Below are 13,317 nucleotides of genomic sequence, written 5' to 3' on the forward strand. Positions count from 1 at the left end.
ATTTTTCCAAGAGAAATACAATGTATTTTTAGTGACATTAAAAAGTGTTTTTTAATTGTTTTGCAACATTAAAATATCGATTTTTACGCTTTTTGCAAACGCCGTTTGACGCTGAATTGTGACGTCACTTTAACAACACTTCAAACGACTTTACAGCGTTAATTAGTGAATTAAAGATATTGGTGATCGATTTTATTTTCTTAGTTAGACCATTTTCTATCATTCTAGATAGTTTTAGAGCAAAAGTCAACATTATTTTCTTATTTATCAGATAGTTTTGACAAATTGGGGCCGTCAATCTATCGGTTTGGTGAAATAGGAACGGCGAGTGTATCTGCTTTGAAATATATCAACTTTCCGGTCTTCTTTGTTTATATAAGGGTATCCTCCGATAGGGTTAGAATTTATGTTAAATGAAGAAAACCTGATAATGCTCAGAATATACTTTATTACAGTTGCAGTATCTACATCAAGCCAAATAAAGCTATTAAATTAAAAGTATTGTTCATCGATATGCAAGATAAAGGTATACAGGTGTGATTTTAATTATTTCAAAATAGTGTGATGTTCGTTCTTACAGAAAAATGTAAATGCTAATTTTCACCATTTTTCCACGAAGGTTGTGAAACATATTTGTCTTAATCATTTTTTATGTTCCATTTATACATTTAGATAAAAAGGTGCAATTAAGAACATAGAACACTACAAACACATTTGACTTTATATGCTAAATGAAAGCTAAGTAGAAATACGTCATATATTAAGATTAACAATATAGTTCATAGTTTGTAGTCGCAATATGTTGTATTTAATATATATCTGGACGTACACGTGATATCCTTTTAGGGCGAGACGTAGGTTTCATTGATACTGGTTGTCGTTTTGCATTAACAATTGCATAGATGATAACGCCGATAGTCAGCGTTCCCACCATTCCCCCAGCTCCAAACCCGGCTGCTTTCATCATATTCGTTTTCTCTGGTACTGGTCTCTTCTTTATGATATACATTTTCTTTCCTTTCACCATGCAAAAACAGCTAGCATAACCAGTTTTAACCATTTTTTTCTGAAAATATGAAGAATAAAATGAAATGAAAATCGTTATCTTATGTAAACTAAAGAAATATGTTTAAGCTTACTGATGGTATGACTTATATTCTACACAGAATTATAAAGACACCAATTAAATTATTTCCTAGCTGTAGTTTGCTGGATTACAGCGTCTTCTTTATCAATTCAACTATTTTGTGTATACAGCGCATACAATATCATCAAGGTTTACTTTATTATCGCTCTGCGGATTCACGGAAGACGAAAGTAAAGGAGAAAATTGAAGATTCGATTTTATTGAATCTGTTCATGAACGGTAATGTAAGGTACATCATTCTTTACTCCCAGTAGTCATACTGATATTGAAATAATTCTTAATACCATATAAATACATTATCAAATCATAAGATATTTTTCTTAAGCAAGTCATATCAAACAGATTTTAAGTTGACCGGCAATACCACGTCAAGTAAGAATATTCTCGATTTGAGCTGAACAGTGATACTCCGCCCAGACATATCATACTGACATCATCTAGACTGAAGATACTCCGTCAAGTATATTTGTAATTATCCTTACACTGACATCAAGATTAGTATGTGAAACAACAACAACAACAACAACAGACAAATTGGAAATTACTTTACAGTTTGTATCAAAACCGGATAGGTGGACCGATCGCCGACATGACTAAATATATCATCAAAAGAATATATATATCCAAATACATATAAAAAATTGTTAAAATCGGCGTAAAAACTAACCACTTAAACCGACCAAACATTATACTAACATCAATCTATATTATATTCATCTATATTTTCTTGCATATTAGACTTGGGTTTCCATCCATTAGTTTTATACATGCTAGAAATATCGACTGGTATGGGAAAGCATTATTGGTTGAATATTCACTAAAATATCTTATTTGTCTTTGCTGTGATCTGAATATCCATCCCTCAGACAATCCATGGTCCTCGTTTGTGCAAAATCGGCAGGGTACTCTCGTCAATATTTAAGTTAAATTTACGACCTTTCACAAAGACGGCAATTGATTGCATTCATATGCGTTTAACAGCTTCAGAAAATTTGTTGGTATTTCAAAGTCCTACGATTAGAAAATTATTTTGCTATCACTTGAATAAGTTATTAATTTTGATGTCATGTTTATGACTTTTCTCCATGTGAGTGTGTAAGATACATGCATACTAAGATATTGACCGAGGCAATATTGCTTTCTTTTTATGATGTCTATAAATAACTTTTAGTAGGAAGCGACTCCCTTCTAAGAATACATTGTCAATTAATGTAAATTCTACAAATGTGTAGTAACATGTTCAGCAAAGAAATCGCACGACATTGTATTAATAATATCATTTTCATCATTTTAAGTCTGCTCAGAAAGTGAACTTACTGTTATTTCTAACATAAGGAAAATTCCAATTTAATTTGCTTCTGACTTTTTCATGATAATTTTACTGACGCCCGTAGTGCAGCGGTTATCTTTTCGCTTAGGATGTGAGAGATCTTGAGTTCGAGTCCAATTTGTCACATTCATTCAACGCACAAAGACACAAATAAAATGCGTGAAATTTTATCTGCAAGTTTTGAAATTACGAAATTAGAAAGACGAACGTAACTGTAAGTTGTCAGGTCCTTTTGTGGTATTCAAGAATATGCTCTTTAATTGCAAAATGTTACATTTAAATCAATGAGGAAAGGCATTTCAAAGTTTTTCATATGATATGCAATTCAATAAAGTAAAGTACTCACAGCGTGTTCTTTAGCTAAAATAGAATTAAAAATTAAATTTTAACGATACTTAAACATGTAGGGATGCAAGAGAATAACAAAATTAGGAATATACATATATCAATGTTTATAGTGGTTTAACACATACAGATTCTTGTTGTTTTCGAATTTTTTAAATTACATTTATGAGCAAAATTTTTGTCTCGTAGATGGTTCAATCTAGCACAAGACACTATTTATCCACATAAGAAAATCGATTAATAGTCATTTCTCTTGATCTGCTTTGCTGTTAAATTATGTCATACTTTGCACAATTATATAAAAACTCACATGGATTGTAAATATTCTTACATTTTATTGTAAACTACAAATACATGTACACATTTCTTAAAACGTATTTGACTATTTTAATGTCATAGAAACCCCATTGCATGTATTAAGCCCTATATTTTTATGTAAGCTTTTCTATGAATAGATAAATATCACAATTCAGTTTATATATTAGGATTTGCGGTGCGAATAAGTTCGCTAGGCAAGTACATTTATAAATGGGAGCTACGAGAATTAATAGGGAACTATATTCTTATGCTTATTCTAAATAATTAATAGACTGTGTAATAGATAATTCGTAGAAGCATATCCCTTTATTTACTTCTAAATAATTGACAGGCCGTTATATTTTTTCCTTTTCCCAGTGTATTCTGAGTATTGTTATTACAGTGATCATTGATATATTTTATTTTTCGAAAATAGCTTACCTTTTGTCTTGTCACAATTATCTAAAAACAACACACATAAATTAATGTAATGTATTTTGTAATGACAGTCTACAGAAATAATAACTTCAATGTATTACCGTTTGACCTAACATGTCATTGATTTATAAAGGTCTAGTGAACAATCTTATTTAACATTTCAGTGCAATTTACGCACACAAACAAACGCAATCATTAAAAAAAATCAGAATCAGTATTCGTTCTAAGAGACTAACCTGTGTGAGATAAGTTAGACGAAAATACTGGAAGACTTGAAGTCTTTGAAACTGTTTGGAATTTCATTACACCATCCGTCAGTTTTGAGGAAGTTGTTTTTACAGCAGACAAAGAAGTTGCCGAGACAGAAGTCGTGGTTGTTTCTGTTAATGATAATAGGTCAGGTAAAAAAGATAAAGACAAGTTTAAAACATAAAGTATGTTGATATCTTCGTATAATGTAAATGTGTGTCAGGTTTTTGTCAGCTAACAACTGTTTTACTAGGTCTGATAACTTATAAAAATATTTTTACTTATTTATATTATCCACCAGTTCACCAGCTTTTTTTATCTGACATAAAAATCTTCGAGGCTTTATTAACCGCCGTATGAACACATCTGCGGATGTTTCTTAATTCAAAATTTTACTATTTCATGTTTAAATGTTGAATTCTGCTTAAGCTGGTGCTAGGGGCGTAGACGATAACTTGCATTTTCCAGTACCGTCCATAAACAGGCTCAATCAAACCGAGCCTGCAACATTCATTTTCAATTTTGTCGTGTTGGACTTTCTTTAGGGATTCTGTTTTTATCTATTTAATTGACATTCTATGACAACAAAATAATAATGACATTCATTTACATATTTATTAATTATTTAGATTATTTAGTAACATATTCTAATTGTATCACACTATAGCGGTATAACCTATAGCTGAAGATTCAGATGCCTGAGTTGTTAATTGCGAGGTTATTTTCTTAGAAGCCGTTTGGCTTGTCCTTCCACCATTCGTCGGGTTTGATGCAGAAATGAATGTAGCTGACGAAAGTTTCGTCGAGACCTTAGTTGATGTGGTTTCTTTTGTGGATATTTGTTAATGAGAGAAATTAAGAGGGTTATAAGATATACACTGTAAGTTCACAATTGCTAAAATAAAAGTATGGAAATACGTCAAATTATTTTGTTTAATATATTTAAAAATCATACCAGATAATAATTTACTATATCAGTCCGATCAAAATGAAAAGTCTTAGACATTACCTCTTAAATAATTTCATTAATATTCAACGGTTTCTGCCTTACCTTGATTTGTTTATCAATTTTCTAAAGATAATGCTATTCGAAAAGAATTGCTATTTTAACAATTTTTATAATATTATCGCGAAGCAAACTGTACCTGACGATTTAGAAACTGGTGTTGGAATTGTCGAGGTAACTGACATAGTTTGGGTTGTCTTGACACGATCGGACACTTTAGAAAGAGTAGTGGCAGTAGCTGATGAAGGTGTTGTAATTGTTGTTGACTCTGCTGTTGATACTAGATCATAAAAGAATACTATAGACAGTTAAAAAAAATAAATATTGTCTTGAAGCTAACAAATTGATTTAAAGTATCAGATTATTTTGGATATTTGTGGCATGGAGAAAGTTTAGGACCGTACCATATAAATTCATTACGATGTTAAATTCGTTAAGACTGAATAAAGAACCCTGAAATTGTTTTATTAATTAATATTCATCATACATGTCAAGGTTTAGTTATGGTGATTTAAATTTGATTTTTGAATAGAGCATCAAGAAGCTAAGGGATATGCTGGAAAACGCGACTAGCCTAACTTCATAGAATATATGTCAACTTCGCCTTAATAATTTGAAACCATTATTATTTTGTGCTTAAGTTTATTTGTTGCACATCTGTTTAGGAACATTATATATTTAAAAAAATCAAATTTAAAAATTTGAAATTCAACAGTTTTCTAACTTCTTTGATTTTTTAAATAATTATTTCACTCTCTTAAGATTATGCTATTCGGAAAGAAATGCTACTTTAACACATTTAATCATGCTATGGCGATGCAAACTGTACCTGACGATTTAGACGCCGATGTTGGTATTGTCGAGGTCATTGAAACAGTTTTGGTAGTACCTGTTGTTGGAATAGGTGTTGTCGAGACAGCATTTTTCGTTGGTACTGTTGTTGGTACTAGATCATAAAAGAACACTAAGGCAATAATTTTTGAATATTTTGCGTACATATAAAAAGCTAATAAAAAGTAAAAGATATCATTGGCAATGCAATGAGAAAGTTTAAGACACATCCATATACATCTTAATTCATTACGCGCTAAGGTTCATTAAAACTGAATAAAAAACCATGGAATTGTTTTATGAATTCAATGTTCATCTTATATATGCCTTTTTTTATTTAAATTTAGATTTAAAATGAGAGCATCAAGAAGCTAAGGGCTATGCTGGAAAACGCGTCAAGCCTAAATTCATCGAATACATGTCAACTTCGCCTTAATAATTTGATACCATTATTATGCTGTGCTTAAGTTTATTTGTTGCACATCTGTTTAAAAACAAAATATATTTAATAAATCAAATTACGAATAAATGTAACTATATCAGTTCAATCAAAATTAAAAGTGTTATACATGTCTTCTTAAATGATTACTTTGAAATTCAACGGTTTCTTAGTTACTTTGATTTTTTAAATGATTATTAAACTTTGTAAAGATTATGCTTTTCGGAAGGAAATGATACTTTAACTCATTTAATCATGCTAAAGCGATGCAAACTGTACCTGACGATTTAGACGCCGATGTTGGTATTGTCGATGTTATTGAAACAGTTTTGGTAGTGCCTGTTGTTGGAATAGGTGCTGTCGAGACAGTATTTTTTGTTGGTACTGTTGTTGGTACTAGATCATAAAAGAACACTAAAAACAATAATTTTGCATATTTTCCTTGCATATAAAAAGCTTATAAAAATGTAAAAGATATCATTGGCAATGCAATTCAATGTTCATCATATATGCCTTTGTTATTTAAATATTAGATTTAAAATAAGAACATCAAGAATCTAAGGGCTATGCTGGAAAACGCAGCAAGCCTAGCTTCTTCGATTACATGTCAACTTCGCCTTAATAATTTGATACATACCATTATTATGCTGTGCTTAAGTTTATTTGTTGCACATCTGTTTAAAAACAATATATATTTAAAAAATCAAATTTACAAATTTGAAATTCAACGGTTTCTTAACTACATGTACTTTGATTTTTTTTAAATAATGATTTAACTTTCTAAAGATTATTCTATTCGGAAAGAAATGCTACTTTAACACATTTAACCATGTTATAGCGATGCAAACTGTACCTGACGATTTAGACGCCGATGTTGGCATTGTCGAGGTCACTGAAACAGTTTTGGTAGTGCCTGTTGTTGGAATAGGTGCTGTCGAGACAGTATTTTTTGTTGGTACTGTTGTTGATACTAGATCATAAAAGAACACTAAAGACAATAATTTTTGCATTTTTTGCTTACATATAACAAGCTTATAAAACAGTATAAGATATCATTGGCAATGCAATGAGAAAGTTTAAGACAGATCCCTATACATGTAAATTCATTAGGAGCTTTATTTAATTAAAACTGAATTAAGAGCTAAGTAATTATTTTGTGAATTCAATGTTCATCATATATGCCTTTGTTATTTAAATTAGATTTAAAATAAGAACATCAAGAAGCTAAGGGCTATGCTGGAAAACGCGGCTAGCCTAGCGTCTTCGAATACATGTCAACTTCGCCTTAATAATTTGATACCATTATTATGCTATGCTTAAGTGTATTTGTTGCACATCTGTTTATAAACAATATTTATTTCAAAAATTAAATTACGATTAAAAGTAACTTTATCAGTTCGATCCAAATGAAAATTGTAAGACATTTGTTCTAAAATGATTACTTTGAAATTCAACGGTTTCTTAATTGCCTTGATTTTTTTAAATAATTATTTCACTATCTAAAGATTATGCTATTCGGAAAGGAATGCTCTATTAACACATTTAATCATGTTATAGCGATGCAAACTGTACCTGACGATTTAGACGCCGGTGTTGGTATTGTCGTTGTTATTGACACAGTTTTGGTAGTGCCTGTTGTTGGAATAGGTGTTGTCGAGACAGTATTTTTTGTTGGTACTGTTGTTGATACAAGATCATAAAAGAACACTAAAGACAATAATGTTTGCATTTTTGCTTACATACAATAAGCTTATAAAAAAGTATGAGATATGGCAATGCAATGAGAATGTTTAAGACAGATCCCTATACATGTAAATTTATTACGAGCTCAGTTTCATTAAAACTGAATTAAGGGCTAAGTAATTATTTTATGAATACAATGTTCATCATATATGCCTTTGTTATTTAAATTAGATTTAAAATTAGAACATCAAGAAGCTAAGGTTTATGCTGGAAAACGCGGCTAGCCTAGCTTCTTCGAATACATGTCAACTTCGCCTTAATAATTTGATACCATTAGTATGCTGTGCTTAAAGGGACACCACTGAGGTTTTTAGACATGATGAGACTGAAAATATTTTTTCCAGATATATGTTACATTTAATGTAGGTTTAGACCACTAATCTTTGTGCAAAATTTCAGATCATTCGCGCACTTGGTTTTTCCAGAATAATTATTCAAATTGTAAAGAAATGACCCAAAATGAAAAGAGTTTAAACTCATTTCACTCAAATCAGGTTTAGAAAATCATAAAAAGACGATTTTCAATTTATTTCAAAGTATATTTTTTAACTATTTTTTCATATATTTCTGTTTAAAGTGTCCCAGATCATTTATGTAAGAAATTTAAATTTATGTCTTTTAGGCTTTTAAACCTCAGTGATGTCCCTTTAAGTGTATTTGTTGCACATCTGTTTAAAACAATATATATTTAAAAAATAAAATTACGAATAAAAGTAATTTGATCAGATCGATCAAAATTAAAAATGTTAGACATGTCTTCTTAAATGATTATTTTGAAATTTAACGATTTCTTAATTTTTTGATTTTTTAAATAATTATTTCACTTTTAAAGATAATGTTATTCGGAAAGAAATGCTACTTTAACACAATCATGCTATGGCGATGCAAACTGTACCTGACGATTTAGACGCCGATGTTGGTATTGTCACTGGAACAGTTTTGGTAGTGCCTGTTGTTGGAATAGGTGTTGTCGAGACAGTATTTTTTGTTGGTACTGTTGTTGATACTAGATCATAAAAGAACACTAAAGACAAGAATTTTTGCATTTTTGCTTACATGTCACAAGCTAATAAAAATGTTTAAGATATCATTGGCAATGCAATTAGAAAATTTAAGACAGATCCTTATACATGTAAATTCATTAGGAGCTTAATGTCATTAAAACTAAATTTAGAGCTTAGTGATTATTTTATGAATTCAATGTTCATCATATATGCCTTTGTTATTTAAATTAGATTTAAAATAAGAACATCAAGAAGCTAAGGGCTATGCTGGAAAACGCGGCTAGCCTAGCTTCTTCGAATACATATCAACTTCGCCTTAATAATTTGATACCATTATTACGCTGTGCTTAAGTGTATTTGTTGCACATCTATTTTCAACAATAGTTTGTGTTGACTGAGCAGAGCGGATATCATTTGACGTTTTTTTTAACATTAAAGCTGGAAATTATGATATCGATTCATAATATTTTTTCTTCAAAAATGTTCGGAATCTTATAAAAACAAATCTTCAATATCATTCTTATTAAAAGTGTTTTCCATAAAGTATTGTTTAGAAAAAAAGAAGATAACATTCAGTTAACAATCCACACATGCAAAATGATTGTTTCTTCTCAAAATTTATGAAAAATGTATAAAAATGTTACCCTACTCCACCCGTTTTTGCACGTGTTTGACCATTTTCTTTATTAGAGAGCCTAATTTAAAAAAAATCCCTAAAATTTAACAAAATAAGGAATTGTTTCGCTAATATTTTTCAAAGGTCTATTAGTTGATCTAGTAAAATATGAAACCCTTTTCATGCTTTTGTGTGTAGTTTTGTTTTTATTAGACTTTGAAAATATCAGAAGCCATATGTGTTATTAGATGTAGATCTATCTAGTCAATAAATACATATATTAATTATAATTAAACATTTTTTTTCTTTTTTCTTTCAACATGGATCTGAAAGAAACATGAATAATGTTTAAGAAAAAAAATGTTGACGCGTCTTAATTTTGAACCAAATATGCATTAACTTTCTAGCTTATTTGAATACTCTTCAAAACGGATATAATGCACTAAAATGGTCAAACGTTAAGAGACATATATCTTTGAAGAGTGTTTTGTAAATGTGGCTCTGTGCCGTTTATATTTATACATATATAAGTCTTTATATCTGGTAAAAAAGTGGATTTTTTTTAAGGACAGTTACAGCTTTCATCACCAGTCACAACATTACAAAAACGGCGATTGTCATATTTAAGAAACATTTTCATTAATTGCCAAGCACACTTAGCTCAAAACTTCCTGTCCTTAGATAAAAGCAAATGGGATATCCAACTAGCAGGTATTCGGCTAACTTTCAAGTGATTCCTCAGAATCATATGAGTGGACTCTTCTGATATCACTGCGATATATGTTATTTAGGAAAATGAGTATGTAATTGGCATCTTGATCAATGATGAACTAGACTTTGTGAGCTTCTTTTCAGTAACTATGAAGCGTCGTTCTGCGAAACTTAATTGACTCGTGCCCATTTAAATATATGCAGCCACTTCAATACAGTTGCATAAAATGCTTAATTATTGACATAAATATTACCGATTATAGCTGGTTTTCAAAATATTACTTTAACTTTTATACAAGCTCGTTTTTAAGCCCCTTATACAGAGCGTTAACCGGCCATACCTTACGATCGGTTGACTACACATATGATTTGAAAACAGATGCGCTACTTTATATTGCATTTCATATTGACCAATCCTCGTACAACTAAATAATCTGTTAAACTTGACATTTGAATTAGGCAATAACTTTCAAGAATTCCAGCCGTATTATTGCACAGAGATTATTTCTGTTATTATTGTTCAAGAAATTCCTGTCAATTTAATTAAATTTTTTCCAGATAAATTGTATAACTTTTGTCTTGATTATGATTCAATAAAACAACCGCATAATGATATAACATTATACATCCCGATTATATAAATATAGTTTAACTGTTTAAGTACGTGTATAAACCATGCAATGTTTAAAAAGATATGACGAAAAAATAAACATCGTGATTTAGAGTCAGGGCAAACATTTGTTTGTTTATTATTTGATAGTTTGCATGTAACCATTTTTCACATGTGACTAGGAACACGTTCCAAAATAATCATAGCGCTATGTTTTAGACAGTGCCATAAATATTTGTTAATATCTGGAAAGAAGTGATCCCTTGAAAGAATAAAAAACAGCAAAATAACATGAAAATTATAGACTCAGTTTGATTGAGTCTGTACATGAGAAATCATGAAAACGTACACCATCCCTAACTCCTCCTAGCACCGGCTTGAGTGGTACTCAATTTAAAACACCTTAAAGTGCTGGAAGGCTAGAAAAATAAACAACACTGAAGTGAAGTACACATGATTGGCATATACTTGTCAACATAGAACTGCGTGTGTCCTGATCGAATTGATTGTCTTTAAATACATGGCGATAATATAAATGATCAAAAAGTTTCGTTAAAGTTTACACTTTTGATAATACCTGTATCGCAAAGATCGCCGGAAAACCCTGGTTGGCATTTGCACACAGCTATTGTGTTGGTTGTTGACACACATCGTCCTCCGTTTAAACAATGTTTCTTGCTACATGGACTGAATTCTGTACATAGTGTCATTTATAGTATATAATTATGATATACAATTTTTTTTTTACACAATGAAAGTTGATTTTTGTTGAGTTTGTGATCTTTTAAATTCGCCCTCACTTATTGATATTTGCTATTATGTTTTGTATTAAGATAGAAATGGTCACAGGGCAATGGTAAAGACTTATTAAGCATGTTATACGAGATACTGAAATGTGATTAGTGAAATCTTTTTGTTATTGAAAAAGTTGTCTCTTGTACAATAAATCATTATACGTTAATATGTTTATTGTGTTATAATCTTTTCAAGATTTTATCACGAATCAACAACAGTCTTTTAAAATAATTTTATAAATTTATTGCTTACCTCTTGTTGTTGTAGTTATCACTTTTATAACATTTTCTTCGCCGCCAAATCTGTGAACAGAAACAAAGGTATAAGAAATAGGAAATAACAGTGAGTTTACTTGTCCATCTTTATATTCAATTGTTAAAATTGTTTTGAAATATTAAAGCAGCATGCCTCCAGATTTTCATGAAAATTTTGAAAATGTATTTAAAAGTAAACAAAGAAAGTAATTTACAAATTGCAAATGGCACTTACAATCCACGTTAATAACCAAAAAAGAGGTCATACATAAATGCCTCTTATTGCGTTAGTAACGCAATAAAATTATAATGATTGATACTGCAAAATCAATCATTAACCGCACATAAAATGAAAATAACTAATTAAATATTGAATATTTTTACTTTTCGTAAGATCTTTATACATTTTTCTAAAGATTGAATTTCTTGAAATATTTTCGCTCATCTGGAGGCGTGTAGCTTTAATGTTTGTTTATCAATATCTTCCTTACACAGCTTTGTACATAAAAATGCAAAAACCTTTTAGGTAAGTAACTCACCCAGCCGAAATACAGAGTGATTCTGTTTTTTCATCTCCACTTGTTCTGATAGCTACATTCGTCACACATTTATTGTCAATGTTTTCAGTAGTAAATACATGCGTTCCTGCTAGACCTTCTCCACATTCCTTTAATTGTTCACTTGATAAAAATATATAATTTTATATAATGCAATTTATATGTTCCATTCATTTCTGACTGGGTAATTATGACTTATCAAAGTTAAATTGATAAATGTTGACATGTTTCAGATAAAGATATTTATGAGTCCACCTCCATAACCTACGGGATTATAATTGTTTGAGGAGAAAAGAAATGACAGAAACAATTGTTGAATTGAAAATGATAAAATGACAGATAAAAAGACAGACAATATGAGAGCAAACCCTCATAATGGTGAACAATTTAGATATAGATTATTAATCAATCTCCCAACAGCATACAGTGAAATACGTTTAATTAAAGATCTCTGATATATTCCCATAAATATGTGCATATGTAAAATATACACATTGTGAATTTTACACACTAAATGTGTAATGTTGTGGAAATAGACCTATGCATGACTATACACCAAGACTGCAAGGGATATGTACTGCGGTATTCATAAATGTATCTATTTTTCAAGTAAATTATTATATCGTCGTTATAGAGTTGATTGTATATGAAATGAGGCATCACTGCACAGAAAAAGATAAATCATTACCAAATTCCAGACTTTTGGTCCGTAATAATTGGAATATGACACATAGAAGAAGTTTGACATAAAACACTGGATCCATTTGATAGACCTCCTGTAAATTTGTGTTCTGTCTGAAATTATATAATATTACCTTCTTCAACCATAAGTTCAAAGTAAAGCATAATATTTTATTTATATCTCTTACTCGTTCATTTTATTTTCTTCCATTTCTTCGAAACTTAATTAAAGATGAGATGACAAAGGTAAACTTATTTTTAAAA

The 13,317-nt window shown here is 30.1% G+C and overlaps 1 protein-coding gene across 1 annotated transcript in view; it reads right to left on the bottom strand.

The window, feature by feature from the left end:
- Positions 1 to 233: 233 nt before the first annotated feature.
- Positions 234 to 13,317, bottom strand: part of LOC132712939 (uncharacterized) — a 46,409-nt gene continuing 33,325 nt past the window's right edge. Inside the window, exons 31-45 of the mRNA XM_060695377.1 lie at positions 13,061 to 13,167; positions 12,355 to 12,495; positions 11,814 to 11,863; positions 11,344 to 11,460; positions 8,721 to 8,831; positions 7,655 to 7,789; positions 6,936 to 7,052; positions 6,362 to 6,478; positions 5,642 to 5,758; positions 4,952 to 5,092; positions 4,483 to 4,632; positions 3,794 to 3,937; positions 3,561 to 3,581; positions 2,824 to 2,837; positions 234 to 1,066 (exon numbers count right to left, since the gene is read on the bottom strand). Of these exons, the coding sequence (XP_060551360.1) occupies positions 809 to 1,066; positions 2,824 to 2,837; positions 3,561 to 3,581; positions 3,794 to 3,937; positions 4,483 to 4,632; positions 4,952 to 5,092; positions 5,642 to 5,758; positions 6,362 to 6,478; positions 6,936 to 7,052; positions 7,655 to 7,789; positions 8,721 to 8,831; positions 11,344 to 11,460; positions 11,814 to 11,863; positions 12,355 to 12,495; positions 13,061 to 13,167 (1,740 nt within the window). The 3' untranslated portion in view covers positions 234 to 808. The remainder of the gene's footprint in view (positions 1,067 to 2,823; positions 2,838 to 3,560; positions 3,582 to 3,793; positions 3,938 to 4,482; positions 4,633 to 4,951; positions 5,093 to 5,641; positions 5,759 to 6,361; positions 6,479 to 6,935; positions 7,053 to 7,654; positions 7,790 to 8,720; positions 8,832 to 11,343; positions 11,461 to 11,813; positions 11,864 to 12,354; positions 12,496 to 13,060; positions 13,168 to 13,317) is intronic.

Source organism: Ruditapes philippinarum, unplaced genomic scaffold, assembly GCF_026571515.1.
Source record: "Ruditapes philippinarum isolate M1 unplaced genomic scaffold, ASM2657151v2 ctg2500_1_1_1_1, whole genome shotgun sequence".
Taxonomy (NCBI): Eukaryota; Metazoa; Mollusca; class Bivalvia; order Venerida; family Veneridae; genus Ruditapes; species Ruditapes philippinarum.